The following is a 16,366-nucleotide window of genomic DNA, read 5'->3' as shown; positions in this document are numbered from 1 at the left end:
GAGCATGGATATGCTAATTTAAACATGTAATATTGGCTTGGATAGATACATAAGTAGATGGGTAGATTTTGGTATCATTTATCTTTTTATAAAATATTTACTAAGTTTCCTATATATATTACATATATAATATATACACACACACACACATATATATACACACACATATATATATCTGTAAAAGTAATAAAAAATAAAATAATAGAAAAATAATAGAAAATAAATATTTCATGAGCTATGGGATTGATAGTCTAAGGCAATTATTCTTAAGCTTTATCATCCATCCAAATCATTATGATAGCATGTTAAGTGAGTTGCTGGCCCTTAACCCACAGAGTTTATGATGTGAATTTGCATTTATAACAGTTTTAAGTAATACTGATTCTTCTTATCTATGACCTCACTTTGAGAATTCTCACATAGATAAATATATAAATCCATAGAACTAAAGAGTGATGAAACCAGTAAGTTTATTTCTCAGAATACTGTTCGTATAAGCTCAAGTTACACTGTGAATTTTTAGTCTGCATTGGTAAGGTTTTTAGTACTAAAATAATCAGCAAGTGAAAATTTCCATAAATGGTTGATAGAAAATATAGGAAAAATACTTGTCATTATAATGTCTGTATTCCTCTGCAGAGATTAAATGGTGAGTGAGCAAGAAATGGAAAAGCAATGTTTATTAAAAGTCTGAGGAGAGTGTTGGTGATTTATATTATTTTGTCTGCCTATATTTGCAGTATCCTCAACCACTGGAACATCCATAAGCAGTGTTACTGTTCCATCTAATCATGTTCCTGTACCACTAAAATAGCATTTGTTGCTTGTAATTATTTATGCAATAGGATTCATATATTTTGAAATATATTAGTTTTTAAATTGGTTCTTATTTGTGTATGGAATCTACTCCATAGTTAGCCAGAGATGTTCAGCTACCTTAGCAGGGGTGGGGATGGAGGGTAACAAGAGGCATCCCAAAGGAAAGATTTGGTGTTCAGGGTTTTTTTTTTTTTAATTTCCAAATTAGAATTTTTGAGTCCCTGGCAACATTATGGTCTTAAAAGTTAGACATAGTACAGAGAGACAGGAAGGTGATGGCAGAGTAGGAGGACCCTAGGCTCTCCTCGTCCCACCAACACTAGATAACTATCAAATGATCCCCAATCCCCCAGAAACTGACCTGAAGACTGACAGAACTACACAGCTAAGGGGAGAAAAGAGGCCATATTGAAGAAGGTGGGAAGGGTGGAGAGGTGGTTTAGGGGAGAAATAGATCCTGGCTGCTACAGAGGGGAGGCAGCCGTGGTCACCGAGAAGGGTGAGAGCCAGAGGAGCACACAGGGAAACACACAAGGAGAATGTTTCCCCCTAACCATTGGTTTGGAAAACGAGAGGAACCAGAGAAGCTGAATTTCGGAGCTGAATTTTGTGAGTTCTTGCCACCAATGGGCTTAAACCCTGGAATTTTAAAGATCAGTAGTCTTGGCTGTGATAGAGCTTGGAGGGCACTGTGCTGCTCTAGGAGAGAAGCTGGGCAAACAATCCAAGGGCATACAGTGTGGAAACAGCTGAAGAGTGACTGGGGCACACAGTGGGGCGATTATTTGCTCCACCTCCATCAGAATTGAAACCCTGCAAAACTCTGGTCAGGAGATGTGGTATGGGCTGGGGTTTGTGATGGTCTTCCAGGGGAGGGGTCTCCCAGGCTGGGACTGAGGCCAGCTTGACTGAGAATGGCAGTTCCACTAGAAGAATGTGGGGTGGGGCTAGTGTAAGCAAGTTAGGCAGCCAGTGTCCTTGCTGTGCTGCTTCCCCAGGTGGCTGGCTCTGTGTTTATGCCGAGGGGCGGGAGGGAAATGGCAATGCTTCTTCCTGGAGAGGTTGTCTCTGTGAATGAGGCCTGACAGGGACACACTCTGAGAAGAGCAAAGAAGTCACCTAAGGAAACTGAGCTAAGACCCGGCCTCCTGTTCTAGAGGCTGACTAATGACAGGGACGCCACTGAAGACGCAGAAGGGGAGGAGATGGCTGGCTCTGAAGCCACAGTATGAATGACAAATATATGAGGACTGGGATGGGGCTAAGTCAGTTATGAGGGACCTCTTGGTCCTCAATGGGGCTAAGAGGAGAGACGCAAGATTTTCATCTCAGGCCTCAGTGGCAAGTGCCCACCCACATGGCAGCTAAGCTCCAGACAGAGATAGGGAACATTGCCAAAGAGACTGAGGATCCAGAAAAGTAATCACAAACCTGCTTGTACAGATAGAAAAGTCCCTCTCACCTACTTCATGTGAACCCAAATATAGGACTGATCCATGTTCTGAGAGGCCTTACACAATTTGGAGATCCTTCCTTAACAAAATATCAAATTAAAAATATAAAATTTAGATATACGGATATATACATGGCTTTAGAAGAGACTCATGAAAGTGGGGAAACCTGAGATTGAAGCTTTATTTATTAGACAATATATCTGCCTCTTCCCAGGTGCCATCTTGTGTGGGAATCGAGAGGTCTGAAATTGATTGCTTATCCCAAAGCACAGGATTACTTGTAAAGAGACTGTTAAGTTTAGGAAAAACTAAGATATGTGAACATTCAAGTCTATGTTTTCTTCCTGTTTCTCTGTGCCCCATCTGGTTGAACGAATGAGAAAGATTATATCAGTTAAGGAAAACAGCATGGCTATGTATAACTTTGTAAATTATTTTCATACCACTGACTTATTTATGAGTCAGTGTACCCCCACTAATTTGCGTGCATGTTAAGGGTAGGAAGCACTTCTCATTCATCTGGCATCTCTGACACCCAGCATCCTTCATAACACAGAATGGAACCAATGTTCATTAAATATTTATTTATTAACATTGTCTTTCACAGACATTTGCTTTTTGAGCTTGTGTGGTAACAGGAAGAAAACTTTGAAATTGAGTCTCAGGGTAGTCATAGAAGAATGGAAAAAAATTTGTGAGATATGAAAAATTAGGGATAAGAGAAGAAAACATAAAGTATTTGCATTCCAGGAGAGGAGGTGTAGCCAGTCAGAGAGGATCAAGTTGGGAAAATGTGGAGTCTGTACTATGAAAGTTATACATTGAACTTTATTTATAATACTAACCTATAAATTCTTTAACTAATTATTAAAGCACTTATTTCCTCATACCCGTAGTTTGCTCTGGCTACCATAACAGACTAGAAGGTTTATACAACAGAAATATATTTTCTTACAGTTCCAGAGACTAGAAGTGCAAGATCAAGGTGTTGGCAGATTGGGTTTCTTCTGAGGCCTCTTTGCTTGGCTTGGAGACAGCCACCTCCTCTCTGTGTCCTCACATGGTCTTCCCTTTGTGTACACACACCCCTGGTGTCTGTGTGTCCAAATTTCATCTTCATATAAAGGACATCAGTCAGATTGGATTCGGGCCCACCTAATGGCCTCATTTTATCTTAATTACCTCTTTAAAGGCCTTAACTCCAAGTATAGTCCAATTTTGCAGTACCATGTTAGGGTTTCAACATATGACTTTTTGAGGGGACACAATTCAGCCCATAACAATGCCATATGTCTTGTAAAAACTATTTTGAAAACAGGTATTATAGTTTGTAATAAATTTATCACTCTATTTGAAACAATATGCTTAATTTTTTTTTGTCATTTGTGCCTGTTATGGAGTTAATTGGGTGTCCCTGCAATTTATTTGTTAAAGCCATACCCCCCAGTGCAACTGTATTTGGAAACAGGACCTTTAAGAATGTAATTATGGTTGGGGCACCTGGATTGTTCAGTAGGTTGAGTGTCCGGCTCTTGAGTTCAGCCCAGGTCATGATCTCATGGTTCATGAGTTTGAGCCCCACATTGGACTCTGGGCTGACAGTGCAGAGTCTGCTTTGGATTCTCACTCTCTGTCCCTCCCCTACATGTGAGGGATCCCTCTGTCTTTCTCTCTCAAAAATAAAATAAATATTAAAAAGAAAACAATGTAATTATGTTTAATGATATCATAAAGATGGGATGCTAAGCTGTCTGCAAGCCAGGAAGAAAGGGCTCACAGCCAACCAAATTTTCTAACATTTTGTTCTTGGGCTTCTTGTCTCCAGAAATGTGAGAAAATAAATTTCTGCTGTTTAAACTACCCAGCCTGTGGTATTCTGTTATGACAGACTGAGCAGACTAACACAGTGCCTAGTATTCTTTGATATGATTTCATTTATTTATAACCATTAATCGTTTTTATGATGTCATTACCTTTCACTGAAAAAATAAACTTTTTTTTATTATTTCCATAATATAAAACTAAAACAAGCAGAACAAAAACACTATGTACCTAGCATTGAAACTGCAATGTAGGTTATCATATAATCTAAAACTATTGTAACTGTTACTTTCCAATACCATTGATTTTTAAATAAATTTTTCATTCACCAAAATAAATACGCTGAGAAAACCAACTCACTCTGCTTTATACATAAATGTAATTCCATTTGTTATTTCATTTCTTTTATCTTGAAAAACTTTATACCCTTCTTACTTATGCATGACCACTATGGTATCTTATTTAATGGAATGGCATCTAAGAATAAAAATATTTCAAAGCAGCAGTCTAAGAGTGGTTCTGGAAGAATGCACTGATATTGGGTACAAGAGCATGGCTTTTGAATTAGGTAGAGATAGGCTCAAATTCTAGCTCTTTCGTACTTCTGTGAATTTACACAAGTTAACCCGTTTAAGCTTCAATTTCCATATCTGTAAAGTTGAAGATGATAATTCCCAAACTTAACTGGTTGATAAAACAATTAAAAATATTAAATATGTATTACATGACACATAGTAGATTATGATGATGATTAATTTAAATGAAATAAGTTGTGATCTATGGGTTTCATATGCTAAAATGTTTTCTTATGTTTCTTCAATATGGTAGCCATTAGTGACATGTGGAAAACTGACTCTTGTGATATCATTATCACTGAAATACAATATTTTAGTTTAGTTTAGTTTATTTATTTTGAGAGAGAGGGAGAGTGGGGGAGAGAGAGCAGAAGAGGGGCAGAGAGAGAGGGAAAGGGAGAATCCCAAGCAGGCTCTGCACTGTCATCATGGAGCATGATACAAGGCTCGATCCCACGAACCCTGTGATCATGACCTCAGCTGAAATCAAGAGTCAGACACTTAACCGACTGGGCCACCCAGGCGCCCCCAAATAGAGTATTTTAAAAGTCTGTACCTCTATAAGAAAGAAAAGTTTTATTGACATAAAACTGCCAGAAAACCAGTATTTATCAAGTGTGTCTTTATTAGATAAAATAGAAACTTTTAAAAAGTTTTTATAATTTTAAAATAGAAAGCACATGACTTTTGTTTTAATTTTGCTCTGTCCCACTCTTGGTCTTTGATGATTGATTTAAATAAAGTAAATATTTTAATTCAATAAGGCAAACATTCTAATGACATTTTTATTTTAGAAAGTTAGTTGTGTTTATCTCTTTTAGAAGGGGTTAATTATAATTATTTACAAAAAAAAAGGTGTATTTTAAAATCTATTGAAGTGTTACCTATGAACAGAAGAAAAAGGGTCAGACGCTTAAATAAATCTTTATTGTTTGTGCATTATAGAAATGAAACAGTTTTCTGATAACTTTAGTAAATTATATGGTACTCAAAATCGTCATCTTATTGTTGTAGCGCTGATGTTGGTACAGCTCCCAGTAGTGTTGACACTAACATGGATGGTTTCTGTTTTGACATTTTATGATGTGAGGACACAAGTATGGAAGAATGATTTTGGAGTTAATGCCAAGCCATTCAAATTTATTGCTTTTTTATTAGCAAATACATGCTTATCAGGATATGTTGGCTATGATAAAATCCCTCAACATTTCAATGGTTAATAAAATTGGGTCATTAATCCAAGATACATGCATATGTTTCATCATGGAAATAAATACATTAAATCCAAAAAATCATAAATGTTACAGTGAACAATTACAGTATACAAGTGAAATTATATTGGTTTTATGCAATAAATGAGAAATTCAAAAATCTTTGGAGATCAAGTTGAGGATTTAATAACTCATTACATCTAATTTATTTTGTTCTGCTTAGTGTAAACTTGGAAGAAATATGTAAATAGAAAACCTAGCATGTAAAAGTGTAATCAAATCAATTATGAAAGTCAACTCTCTGTAATACTGATCAGACATAAAATCTATTGACAAAGCACAATCATTAATACTGTCTTAGGGACTGATGAAGTTAGGATTTAAGATAGATTCCAAATGAAAAGAAGAAAACGAGTCTCTTACATGGGAGGAAAAATAATTTTCCCTTGACCCTTCTAAATTCTTGGCTGAGATTTCCCCCCCAACTTGCCCTGTAATATAAAGACCGGAGGAAAAAATATTGTGTATGTTAAGTATAGTAGCCCCCCAAAGATTTGAGACTCAAAAGAAAGCCTAAAGATGAGACTTCTATACCATTCTGAGCTAAGGAAAAGAATAGGAGTCTAGGGCTTTCAAGAGGGAAGGGGACCAAGATGGGGAAGACGTAATTCTTTGCAAAGGTGAGAGGAGGAAATACTTGTTACACAAAGGTTGCCCTGTCATGCAGATAAATCTTTCAATTGAAAAAGTTATCTATTTCCCTGCAATAGCTCTCTTCCTGGTACAGGCCCCTTTTCTAATGTAAATTTCCTTTCTAAAGGTATGTTTTCCTTTACAAAAGGGTGACTTCTCTGTTTTTAGAGCTTCTCCTCTCCTGCAGTTTCTCAAAATAATTGGTGTGCCAAAGAAGTATATTTTCCAGTGGCATATTCTGCTAACCTTCACTTCTTAACAGTGTCTGTAAAATTCGGTGAAAAAATAAAATTCACCTGAGTAAATTTTAAAGCTCTTATCAGTTTTATTCAGCAATTCATGAATCGGGCAGCATCCAATCTAGCAGATAGAAAAAAGCTCTGAAGAGCTGTACAAGTCAAGAGATTTTATAGGCAGAAGGAAGCAAGAACAACGGAGTTGTGCTTAGGCAATGGGGGCGGGGGACAGAATGTTCCATCCCAAACTGTGCCACTTTGGCATGGGGATTGTTTTGAGCTGAAAGCAAGTGAGACCCAGCAGACAGGAAAAGCTTTTTACCTCACCCTTAACTGTCTACACGAATTTACATAAAAGTTTGTACCAGGAAGGGAGCTATTACCAGAGATAACTTTTCCTATCAGAAAGACTTAACTACATGGCATGACAAATGACTCTTTACCAAATATTTGCTCTTTTCATAATCCTGTGAATTTTCTCCCTCCCCTTGGAAGACCCAGACCCCTAACCCCTCTCCTTAGCGTCAACTGCCTGACTGCCTCTCAGTCTTCCTGTCTTTGTGGGGCTCCCATAGGTATGTAATTAAATCTGTTTTTTTTCCCCCTCTTCATCTGTCTGTCAATTTGATTATTGGATTAGCAAAAATACCTAGAAGGTTAGGAGGGAAAAGTTTTCAGTTCCTACAGCACAAAAGCAGATTGGTTATTGCAAAGTTACTTTGTCTAGGAGCGATGGTAGGGATCTTTCAGGCAGATTACCTAGCTAATGCTGCTCAGGCATTTCTGAGGGACTGCTTTCAGATCCCCTTTCTGGGAGAGCCGAAATCATAATGAAGTTAAATCTCACTTTTGGGGACATGGAGTTTAGCATAACTGACTCCATTTGGGGCTTGTTGTCTTTAATATTGCAAAATATTCATTTCATTCTTTATCCTCAACATTTTACTGAGGGCCGATTCTCTGCTGGACACTATGGCATACTGAAATGAATACCACACGGTCTCCTTCCTTACGAAGTTCTCAGTTTAATGTTTCCTTGATAATTTTTCTTAGACTTTCGGTAGCATTTAATAGAAGTGATGATTTCCTTCTGGAATCCCGTATTTGTTTTGGATGCAAGAAAGTATTCCAGCTTCTGCATGTCTCTGTCTTTGTTTAGACAGGCAGCTCAGAGACAGACACCACTGGGATTTCAACTTCATGGATCGTCATCTCATTTGAGTTCTTACATATGCTTTAGGTGGGCTACTCCTGCTAAGGAGTAGTGTTCCATTAAAATTAGATATTATTTAACTCTATAATAATTGCAGCCTAGTGAGGAATCATAGGAGTAATGTAGATGCAGATGGGAAATGCGTGACAATCAAACAGAATGGATGGTGTTTGACTTCTGAACAAAGGAGCTTTATGCATGCAGTATAATTTCTTCCACCAGCTTCCTCTGGCCCAAAGCCAAGGCCAACTTAATCTCTCTAAAACTCTGCTCTTTGCTTCCATCCCCACTAGGGTTCCCTTTCTCACTTCTTTTTTCTCATTCATCTGTGCTACCTTCAAGCTTTGAGCTTATAGAATTATCTTGAGATTCCTTTCCACCTTTTCTTTTTCCCACTTTTCAGTGGTTACAGGACTGCAAAACATCTACAGAGCTGAGTACTAGAGGTGGCATTCTCTGACAAATACTTATCATGGATGGCATTCTATGGTCACTAAATGAGTTAGACTTGAACATTTAAATCCCCACTAGGAAGCACTCCTGCCCAAACCGTATTAGATTAAACTTCGTTAAAGTGGTTCTGCTGGTGGTAGACATGAATATGAAGACCTTGAATTAAAATATTTCAAGAAATATGACAGTTAAAAATATAATCTTGAATGTGATAAATTCTATACATATGAATATATATGCCTTTAAATGTATAAAATAATATTAAATAGATATTTGCTGCAACAGATATACTACTACAAGTTTATATAATCAGAGAAGCCAGAATTTTTGGATATTCTCTGGAAAAATAGGTGATAAATTGTGTTATATTTGGGGTTTTCTATTTTCAGGTATATGTTGTGATAGGCATTTACTAAGCATTGGGTGACTAATGATCTGTTAGATGCTTTATTGTATTCAAACATTTCCTGGATATTTTTCAGTTTTATAATGTTTTTTTTTTAAGTTTATTTATTTTGAGAGAAAGAGAGAGAGAAAACACAAGTGGGGGAGGGGCAGAGAAAGAGAGGAAGAAAGAAACAATCCCAAGGAGGCGCCTTGCTGTTAGCATGGGGGGCGCAAACTCATGAACTGTGATATCATGGCCTGAGCCGAAACCAAGAGCCAGACGCTTAACCAACTGAGCCAGCCAGGCACCCCTCAATTTTATAATGTCATACAGCAATAAAATGGTTAGTGTCTTGGCAATAGGAGTCAAGTCATATAACTCTGTGTTCTGTTACTTTTTAAGGATAGATGTGGCTGATTATAGGCAAGTGAAATTCTTAAGATTATAGAGTTGAGTAAGTTCTTTGTCATTATTAATTCTCTAAAGAAAGCATCATATGCACATTTCATTGTTAAGGGAACTGTTAAGACGATACAAATTTTAAATTTGAAAATTAAAATTCAATACACATTAAACTATATGACATTGAAATAATTGATGTTCAAATGCAAATGAAATACAAACCATTGAGTATTCTATCATAATAATTTGGACTTTTTATTTTATTTTAGCGCTCAAGGAGCATGTATTTCTCATGTGCTGCCAGAATTTCTGCTTGAACCAGAAGATTATAAAAAGTGGCTTGAAATTACAGTAAGGGAATACAATTTCTAGAACAATCTACACAGTTATTGAATTGACTGATTTCTGGTCTTTGTTAGAAGATTTCATTTTACAATCTTGGTATTTTTATTTATGAAATGTCCTATGGATTCTGCTTCTCTGCGAAGCCTATGTGTGTGTGTATAAATATTAATATAAATATTAAGAACAAACATTTAAATATATGTGGATACATATACACACACAGACATGTTTTTCTGTCTGTCTAAAAGTTTTTATGGAGTTCCTGTTGTCAGAGAACAAGAATATCCTGTCCCCTTCAAGGTCCTTCTAGCTAGACTGAGAATTAAATTGTCATGAGACAGATTAATAGGAGAAAATAAAATTTACTAGCAGACATAAGGGGAATCCACATAGATATGGAAATTCCAAAGAGAGTCAAAATGAGGTATAAAAGTCATCCTGAACTAAGGAGAAAGGGGGTAGGGGTCTGGGACTTTAGAGAAAAGGAATGTACTTCACAATGTGATAAGAAGAGTAGATGTTTGGTAATTAGGTGTTTGCCCTGCCAGACAGATGGGCCACTCATAAAAATTTATCTCTGCTAACAACCTTATTTTGATAGAGATACCCCCCCGCCCCCCCCTCCCACCACCACATACAGACTCTTCTGTGAGTTAAGGGAGGGGAAAAATTTCTCTTGAACCCACAGGACCTGGGTTTTGGGGGGACCTGTCCCAAACCCCTTCAAACTCGATCTTTGTGCCAAAGTGACCCATCTTGGGGCAGCCTCCCCTCGGACCCTACACTGTGCAGAAATGATTACATGGCTTTCTTAAATATATAATTGCTTCTTTTATTGGATCTAATAATGGAGAATAGTTTATTCTTTTGTAAATGATTTTTTAAAGGAAATTTTTAGAGTATATATCTTCTAAGGAAATACTGGTTGAATTTCCCTACCACTTGCCATTTCCCTTAATTTCCCTTCTTCATTTAAAGGGGAGAATAGGCAGAAATTAAGCAAAATATGCCTAGTTGTTTTCAAAGTACACAGTTCATTTTACGGAAACCTGCTGAGAAGGGGAATTGCTTGGAGAAGCCTACAGGCTTTGAGGCGACTCTCCTCTCACCACATGACGTGATCAGGAGAACCAGGGGCCTGTCCTTTGACACTGGTGAGTTCCGGTGGCTTAGCCAAAGACCATGTTCCTTTTTGGGGCTCAGAGCTCAGAGTAACTTCGCATTTCATTCTGCCACTTCTGCCACAGAATGAGCTAGTAGATACGGTGAATGGATAAATCTCTGACCTCAGTAAGGGGCTGTGTGTTCCAGAAAGTTACCTCTGTTGATAGTTTCTTTTATTGGTACATGGAGAATTAGAGATCTTGATGAATGTATAAATAGAACATGCAAAAGTTTGTAAAAAGAAAAAAAAAAACCCTTATATGCTACGTGGTTAAAACTTTGGACTTATATTTGCCTTACATTTTTACTAATATTGTAATATTTTATTTTTTTTTAACTCTTCCACTAAATACCTTGCCTGTGTGTTCCTGTGCGCCTAAGGAAAAACCTTCTATTGTTATAGAGATGACTCGGTTTGAAGCCTGGAGTAAAGGGGCATGGACAGATGTATTCCTTCAGATATACAAGGTAACATTTCCAGTCTTGTTCACTGCTAGGGTATTTTGGTTGATTTATATGAATAGTGTATTAGTTAAGGTATAGGTAATGATCCTGATTAAAGAATTCAAAAGCACAGTGGCCCAAATAAGGTAGACATTTTCTTTTTCTTTCTCATGGAACAATTGAGAAGTAAGTGCTTTAGGGATAGTACAGTGTCTCTTCCACGCTCAGTACTGGGCTTTCATTGTGGTACAATTTCTCAGAATAAGGAAGAAAGAACACCTGCAAGAGTAGTGGAGGAAAAGTAAATACTGTTTAAGGCTGTCACCCAAAAAGTGTATCATTTCTGTTGGGCAGGATTTACTCACATGATGGTACCTAGCTGCAGGGCATGTTGAGAAATGTAATCCCTAAAATAGGTAGCTACTGTCATATTCTGGTACTAAAAGGAAGCATTAGGGGCATCTGGGCGGCTCAGTCAGTTAAGCATCTGACTTTGGCTCAGGTCATGATCTCGTGGTTCATGGGTTTGAGCCCCACGTCGGGCTGTGTGCTGACAGCTCAGAGCCTGGAGCCTGCTTTGAATTCTGTGTCTTGCTCATGCTCTGTATCTCTCTCTCTCTCTCTCTCTCTCTCTCTCTCTCTCTCTCTCTCAAAAATAAACATTAAAAATAAACAAATAAAATAAAAGGAAGCATTCATTAAAGAATGGATGATAGTGACAATTATGGTTTCTACTTCTAGTACATACTAGACTCTTGCTATAAACGTTATTCTGGGGAGATATCCACTAGGAATCCACGTCAGTAGGTAAGGCCAGGTTTTGAGGAGACTCTCCAATTTACCTCATGCCAAGTTGCATTTGTAGGTAGATTAACATAGCATAAATTATGCCTTCACATCCTGCATCTTTTTTGGATAAACAAAAAAGTCCTGAGAATCATTCCCTAGGCTTCTAAATGTGGCATGACAGATCTTGCCCACTAAGACTCGTGGGGGTTTTTTCTTTGTCTTCACAGATCGAAACCATAAGTAGGGTGAGCTGTGGAACAAGGGAGTTAAAATGAGGGAGAAGTTAAAAAGAAGCAGCAGTCACTGAAAGGAAAGGACAAAATTAATAACTAGAGAGTGTGTAGTTTATGTAAGACTCTTGTCATGAGATGCTTTTGAAAAGTTTATTTTATTTTATATTTTTTTAAGAGACAGGCTGCAAGTGGAGTTGAGGCAGAGAGAGGGGAACAGAGGATCTGAAGTAGGCTCTGTGCTGACAGTAGCGAGCCCATTGCAGGGCTCGAACTCACCATCAGTGAGATCATGACCTGAGCCAAAGTCAGACGCTTAAACAACTGAGCCTCACAAGATGCTTTTTAAATGTGATATTGTTTAATCTTCACAAGCAGTAATCTCCAGTTGAGAGACAAGGAAACAAAAGTCTACAGGTACATGTACTATCTTCCAAGGTCACCTGATTTTAGCCATATAAAACCCTCTGATGTAGATGGAGCTTATTTCTTTCTTGTTCTCTGCAGGTACTGAAGCCCCAGGTCCCCTTGCTCCTCCTCTCTGGTAGCCTAAATCCGCCACGGCACCCAGCTACCCAGCCTACCCTCTAGAGAGTTCCTTCTGCTGCATGATTCCTACTTACTCCTCTCCTCTTGTTCTTGTGTCAGCCAGCCCTGCCTTTTTTTTTTTATTTTTTTGCCAGATGTCAAAGACAGAAATCCTGTTTTTCCTGGAGTAATTCCCTGAAGAATGTACAAGGGCATTCATGACTCTCAGCCAAACTTAGATTTGGAACATTTTCTTCTTTTTTTTCTTAACTCCAGGCTGTATCATCTATAATTTTGCTCACTAATAAAGAGGAGGAACTCTAAAACAGAAGGGAAGAAAATGCCCTACTTTATGGACAAACTAGTCCTGACATTGGGTAGTGGGCTTTCTTCATTCATTCATTTATTCACTCATGCATTGATGGATATGTTTAGTTCATCTTACCTGTCTTTCCCAACCTATAAGTCTATGAATTTAGAAGACAAGTATTGAGGTGCCTGGGTTGCTCAGTCGGTTAAGCATTTGACTGTTGATTCCCACTCGGGTCATAATCTCACGTTTCGTGACTTTGAGCCCTGCATCGGGCTCCATGCTTACAGGGCAGAGCTGTCTTGAGATTGTCTCTCTCTTTACTCTCCCTGCTCCCTCTCTCTCTCTCTCTCTCTCTCTCTCTCTCTCTCTCTCTCAGGATAAATAAAAATTAAGAGAAATAAATAAATAAAATAAAATAAAATAAAAACTAAATATTATTTGTAAATTCAGAATTTGGTAGAGTGTCAGCTACATAGCAGATGCTCAATAAATACTTGCTACTTAACTATTAGGGTGCAGGCACTGTACTCGGCTCTGAGGGTGTAAACCGGATACAGTCTTTCTGTTCCAGGATTTTGTGTCCTGGAGTATATAAGTAACTAAAAATCTATAATTACATGGAAGCATGACAAATGCTATGATAAGGTAAGCCCAGAGCACTAAGGGTGAGTGCACCTAGAGAAGAACCTACCTTTCCTGTGCCTTGGGGAAGGTTTCTGGGAAGAAAATCAATTTAATCTGACTTTGATCCCAGTCACAAGTTAGATTGTAGTTGACTTTGTAAGCCAAACCAAGGAATCTGTACTTTTTGGATTTTAGCCCAGGGTCAGTACAGAGCTAGCAAAGGATGAGGTTAGCATCCTCATGTTTAAACATGAGGTTGACATAATCAGCTTTGCATTCTAGACAAATCACACTCTGGTACAGTGTGGAAACTGTTTGGAGCTGTATTTAAGAGCCTGGTGCTGGGAATACTGGTAGTAGTGGGAAAGATAAGTAAGGGGCAGCTTTTGTAAATATTAGGAGTAGAAAACAGTAGGACTTGGTTAGTGACTAGATCTTGGGGCGGGGGGGTGAAAGAGAGAGGTAAAAGATGACATTGGGTCTTGCTGAGGTGACTGAATGGAATTTGATGCCAGTCACTGAAATAACAAGGCAGTGGGGGTACTAACAGGACTTTGTTGGGTGTGGAGGATGAGATAGGGTAAGAGGGCATAATGAATTAATTTTCGTTGTGCTGTATTATGGTGCCCTGTGTCATTATGAAGTGGGTATATCCTTCAGTCAGGAAAGAGTTCTGGGTGGCAACGTATGTTTGGGATTCTTTGCTGATAAAGTCATAGGAATAGATAAGATTGCCCAATCACACAGAGCTGTGATTCTCCATGTATTGTGTCTAAAGCATGGATAGCTCTAGAAGCTCCAGTAAATCAGAAGTGGATTGGCAATTTCTCTTGTAAAAGCAAGCAGTGTTGTTGATGGGAGTTGCACAGGTTGGAAATAGATTGTGATTTTCACAATCCCTTTAGGTTCTTATTTTCTCCTTCCTAAAGTTCATGCATGCATTCCACGGCTGCCTTTGTCAGTTCTCCTTGGCTAGTAGTTTGGATAACGGAATATAGCTTGTCTCAACCATTTTGATTTTGTGGCAGTTGCTTATTTTTGCTTGTTAAATTTCCATGTTTAATTATTGCTATTTTCTTCCATTATATTCCTAATTCACAAAAATGTATTGATGGCTAAAAATGAGTCATTGAAGCACAAGCGAGATGAAAAACAATAACACAAACACTCAAATTCAGAATGCTGTTTTAAATGTAAATATATAAATAGGGCTCTCATGTAGATATAAAGGATACATCTGTATATGCTGAAAGAAGTGCATGTGCTATTTTTACCGAAGAATCTGGAAAACAAAAAGGTGATTAATAATAAATATCTGAATAATAAATTTAGGTAAACAGTTTATTCATTTGTTCCCAGTGTCCTATCATAAGGGGTTTTTTTTTTTAATAGTGGCACAACTCTGTAAAATATTTTGATATTTTTAAACAGACAGCAGTAATCTTTCCCGTTAATTAAACACATTTTCCCCAATTCAAAACTTCTGTTATAAAGTTGGAGTATTGCTAGTATTGCTAAAGGTAGGCAGGACCCCAGTTCTACTGAGGCATTATTTAGAATTGCATGCCTCTGTAGAAGACAAGCAAAGATAGCACAAGGGATCATATTTGTGAGGAAAACTGAAAATGAGCTTCAGTTAAATGTGATTGGGAAGAGTAAAATTGGTGAAGTTCTTTTCTTAAATGGCTTTGCGGGATGTCCCTTAATGTCAGTGGCATATAGTGTGGAAACTGTTATTCTCATATGTGGTAGCAAATATTGCATGTTTTATTTGGATATAAGGGAGCATACGAACACATTTGCAGGTGTGTGATAAATACATGTGAAAGAAGTAAATGATAACGTTTTGTTCTCTTTACCAAGGAAAGCCCATGCTCTTGGAAGAGTGATTCTTTGTCATTAATGTAAGATTAATTTGTAATGTAACCTGGAGGAAATCTGTTGGTGGTAGATATTGATAGACATTTAGCCATTGGTCACAAGAAAGGGTGTTGCAAATGAACCCTTATTCATAGGGAAATGTAGGTGATTAAAAATATGCTTCAGTTACAAAGTCATTTGTTAAAGGAAATAGAAAAAAATATAAATACTGTTAGGCTACTGAGTTACCTAATTGCTTCGCGATCTCTGTCAATTCAAGGTGTTTCTCTCCAATTTTGAGATGTGCTAGTTATGAAGGGGAGGTCACTCTCACATGCATTTTTCTTTTTTTTTTAATTTTTAAAAAAATTCTTAATGTTTACTTATTTTTGAGAGAGAGAGCGTGAGTAGGGGAGGGGCAGAGAGAGAGAGAGACAGAATCTGAAACAGGCTTCAGGCTCTGAGTTGTTAGCACAGAGCCTAATGTGGGGCTCAAACTCAGGAATGGTGAGATCATGACCTAGGCCAAAGTTGGACGCTTAACCAGCTGAGCCACCCAGGTGCCCCCCACGTGCATTTTTCCAACAGGAATGAGATTAAAAATAATATCTTCATAGCACTGATGTTTTTCCGTATTGTCATTTTCATTATTTTAAGTGGCTAGCTCAAATGATCCACCAGGTAATCCTATCCATGTTTTGGACATATACCTATAGGATTTGAATATCATGATTTTTAATATGGGAGAAATCACTAAAGCATCTAAAGTTTGGCTTTTTTCCAAGATTTATTGGAGAAAAAAAT

At 37.7% G+C, this 16,366-nt stretch overlaps 1 protein-coding gene across 1 annotated transcript in view; it reads left to right on the top strand.

Moving 5' to 3' along the window:
• Positions 1-16,366, top strand: part of CFAP47 (cilia and flagella associated protein 47) — a 544,336-nt gene that overhangs the window by 194,082 nt on the left and 333,888 nt on the right. Inside the window, exons 31-32 of the mRNA XM_081794138.1 lie at positions 9,535-9,616; positions 11,156-11,242. Coding sequence (XP_081650264.1) covers positions 9,535-9,616; positions 11,156-11,242 — 169 coding nt within the window. The remainder of the gene's footprint in view (positions 1-9,534; positions 9,617-11,155; positions 11,243-16,366) is intronic.

This window comes from Panthera onca, chromosome X (genome assembly GCF_046562875.1).
Source record: "Panthera onca isolate mPanOnc1 chromosome X, mPanOnc1 haplotype 2, whole genome shotgun sequence".
Classification (NCBI taxonomy): domain Eukaryota; kingdom Metazoa; phylum Chordata; class Mammalia; order Carnivora; family Felidae; genus Panthera; species Panthera onca.
Note: the sequence above shows the minus strand (reverse complement) of the source record. Positions and strands in the feature narration are given on the sequence as shown.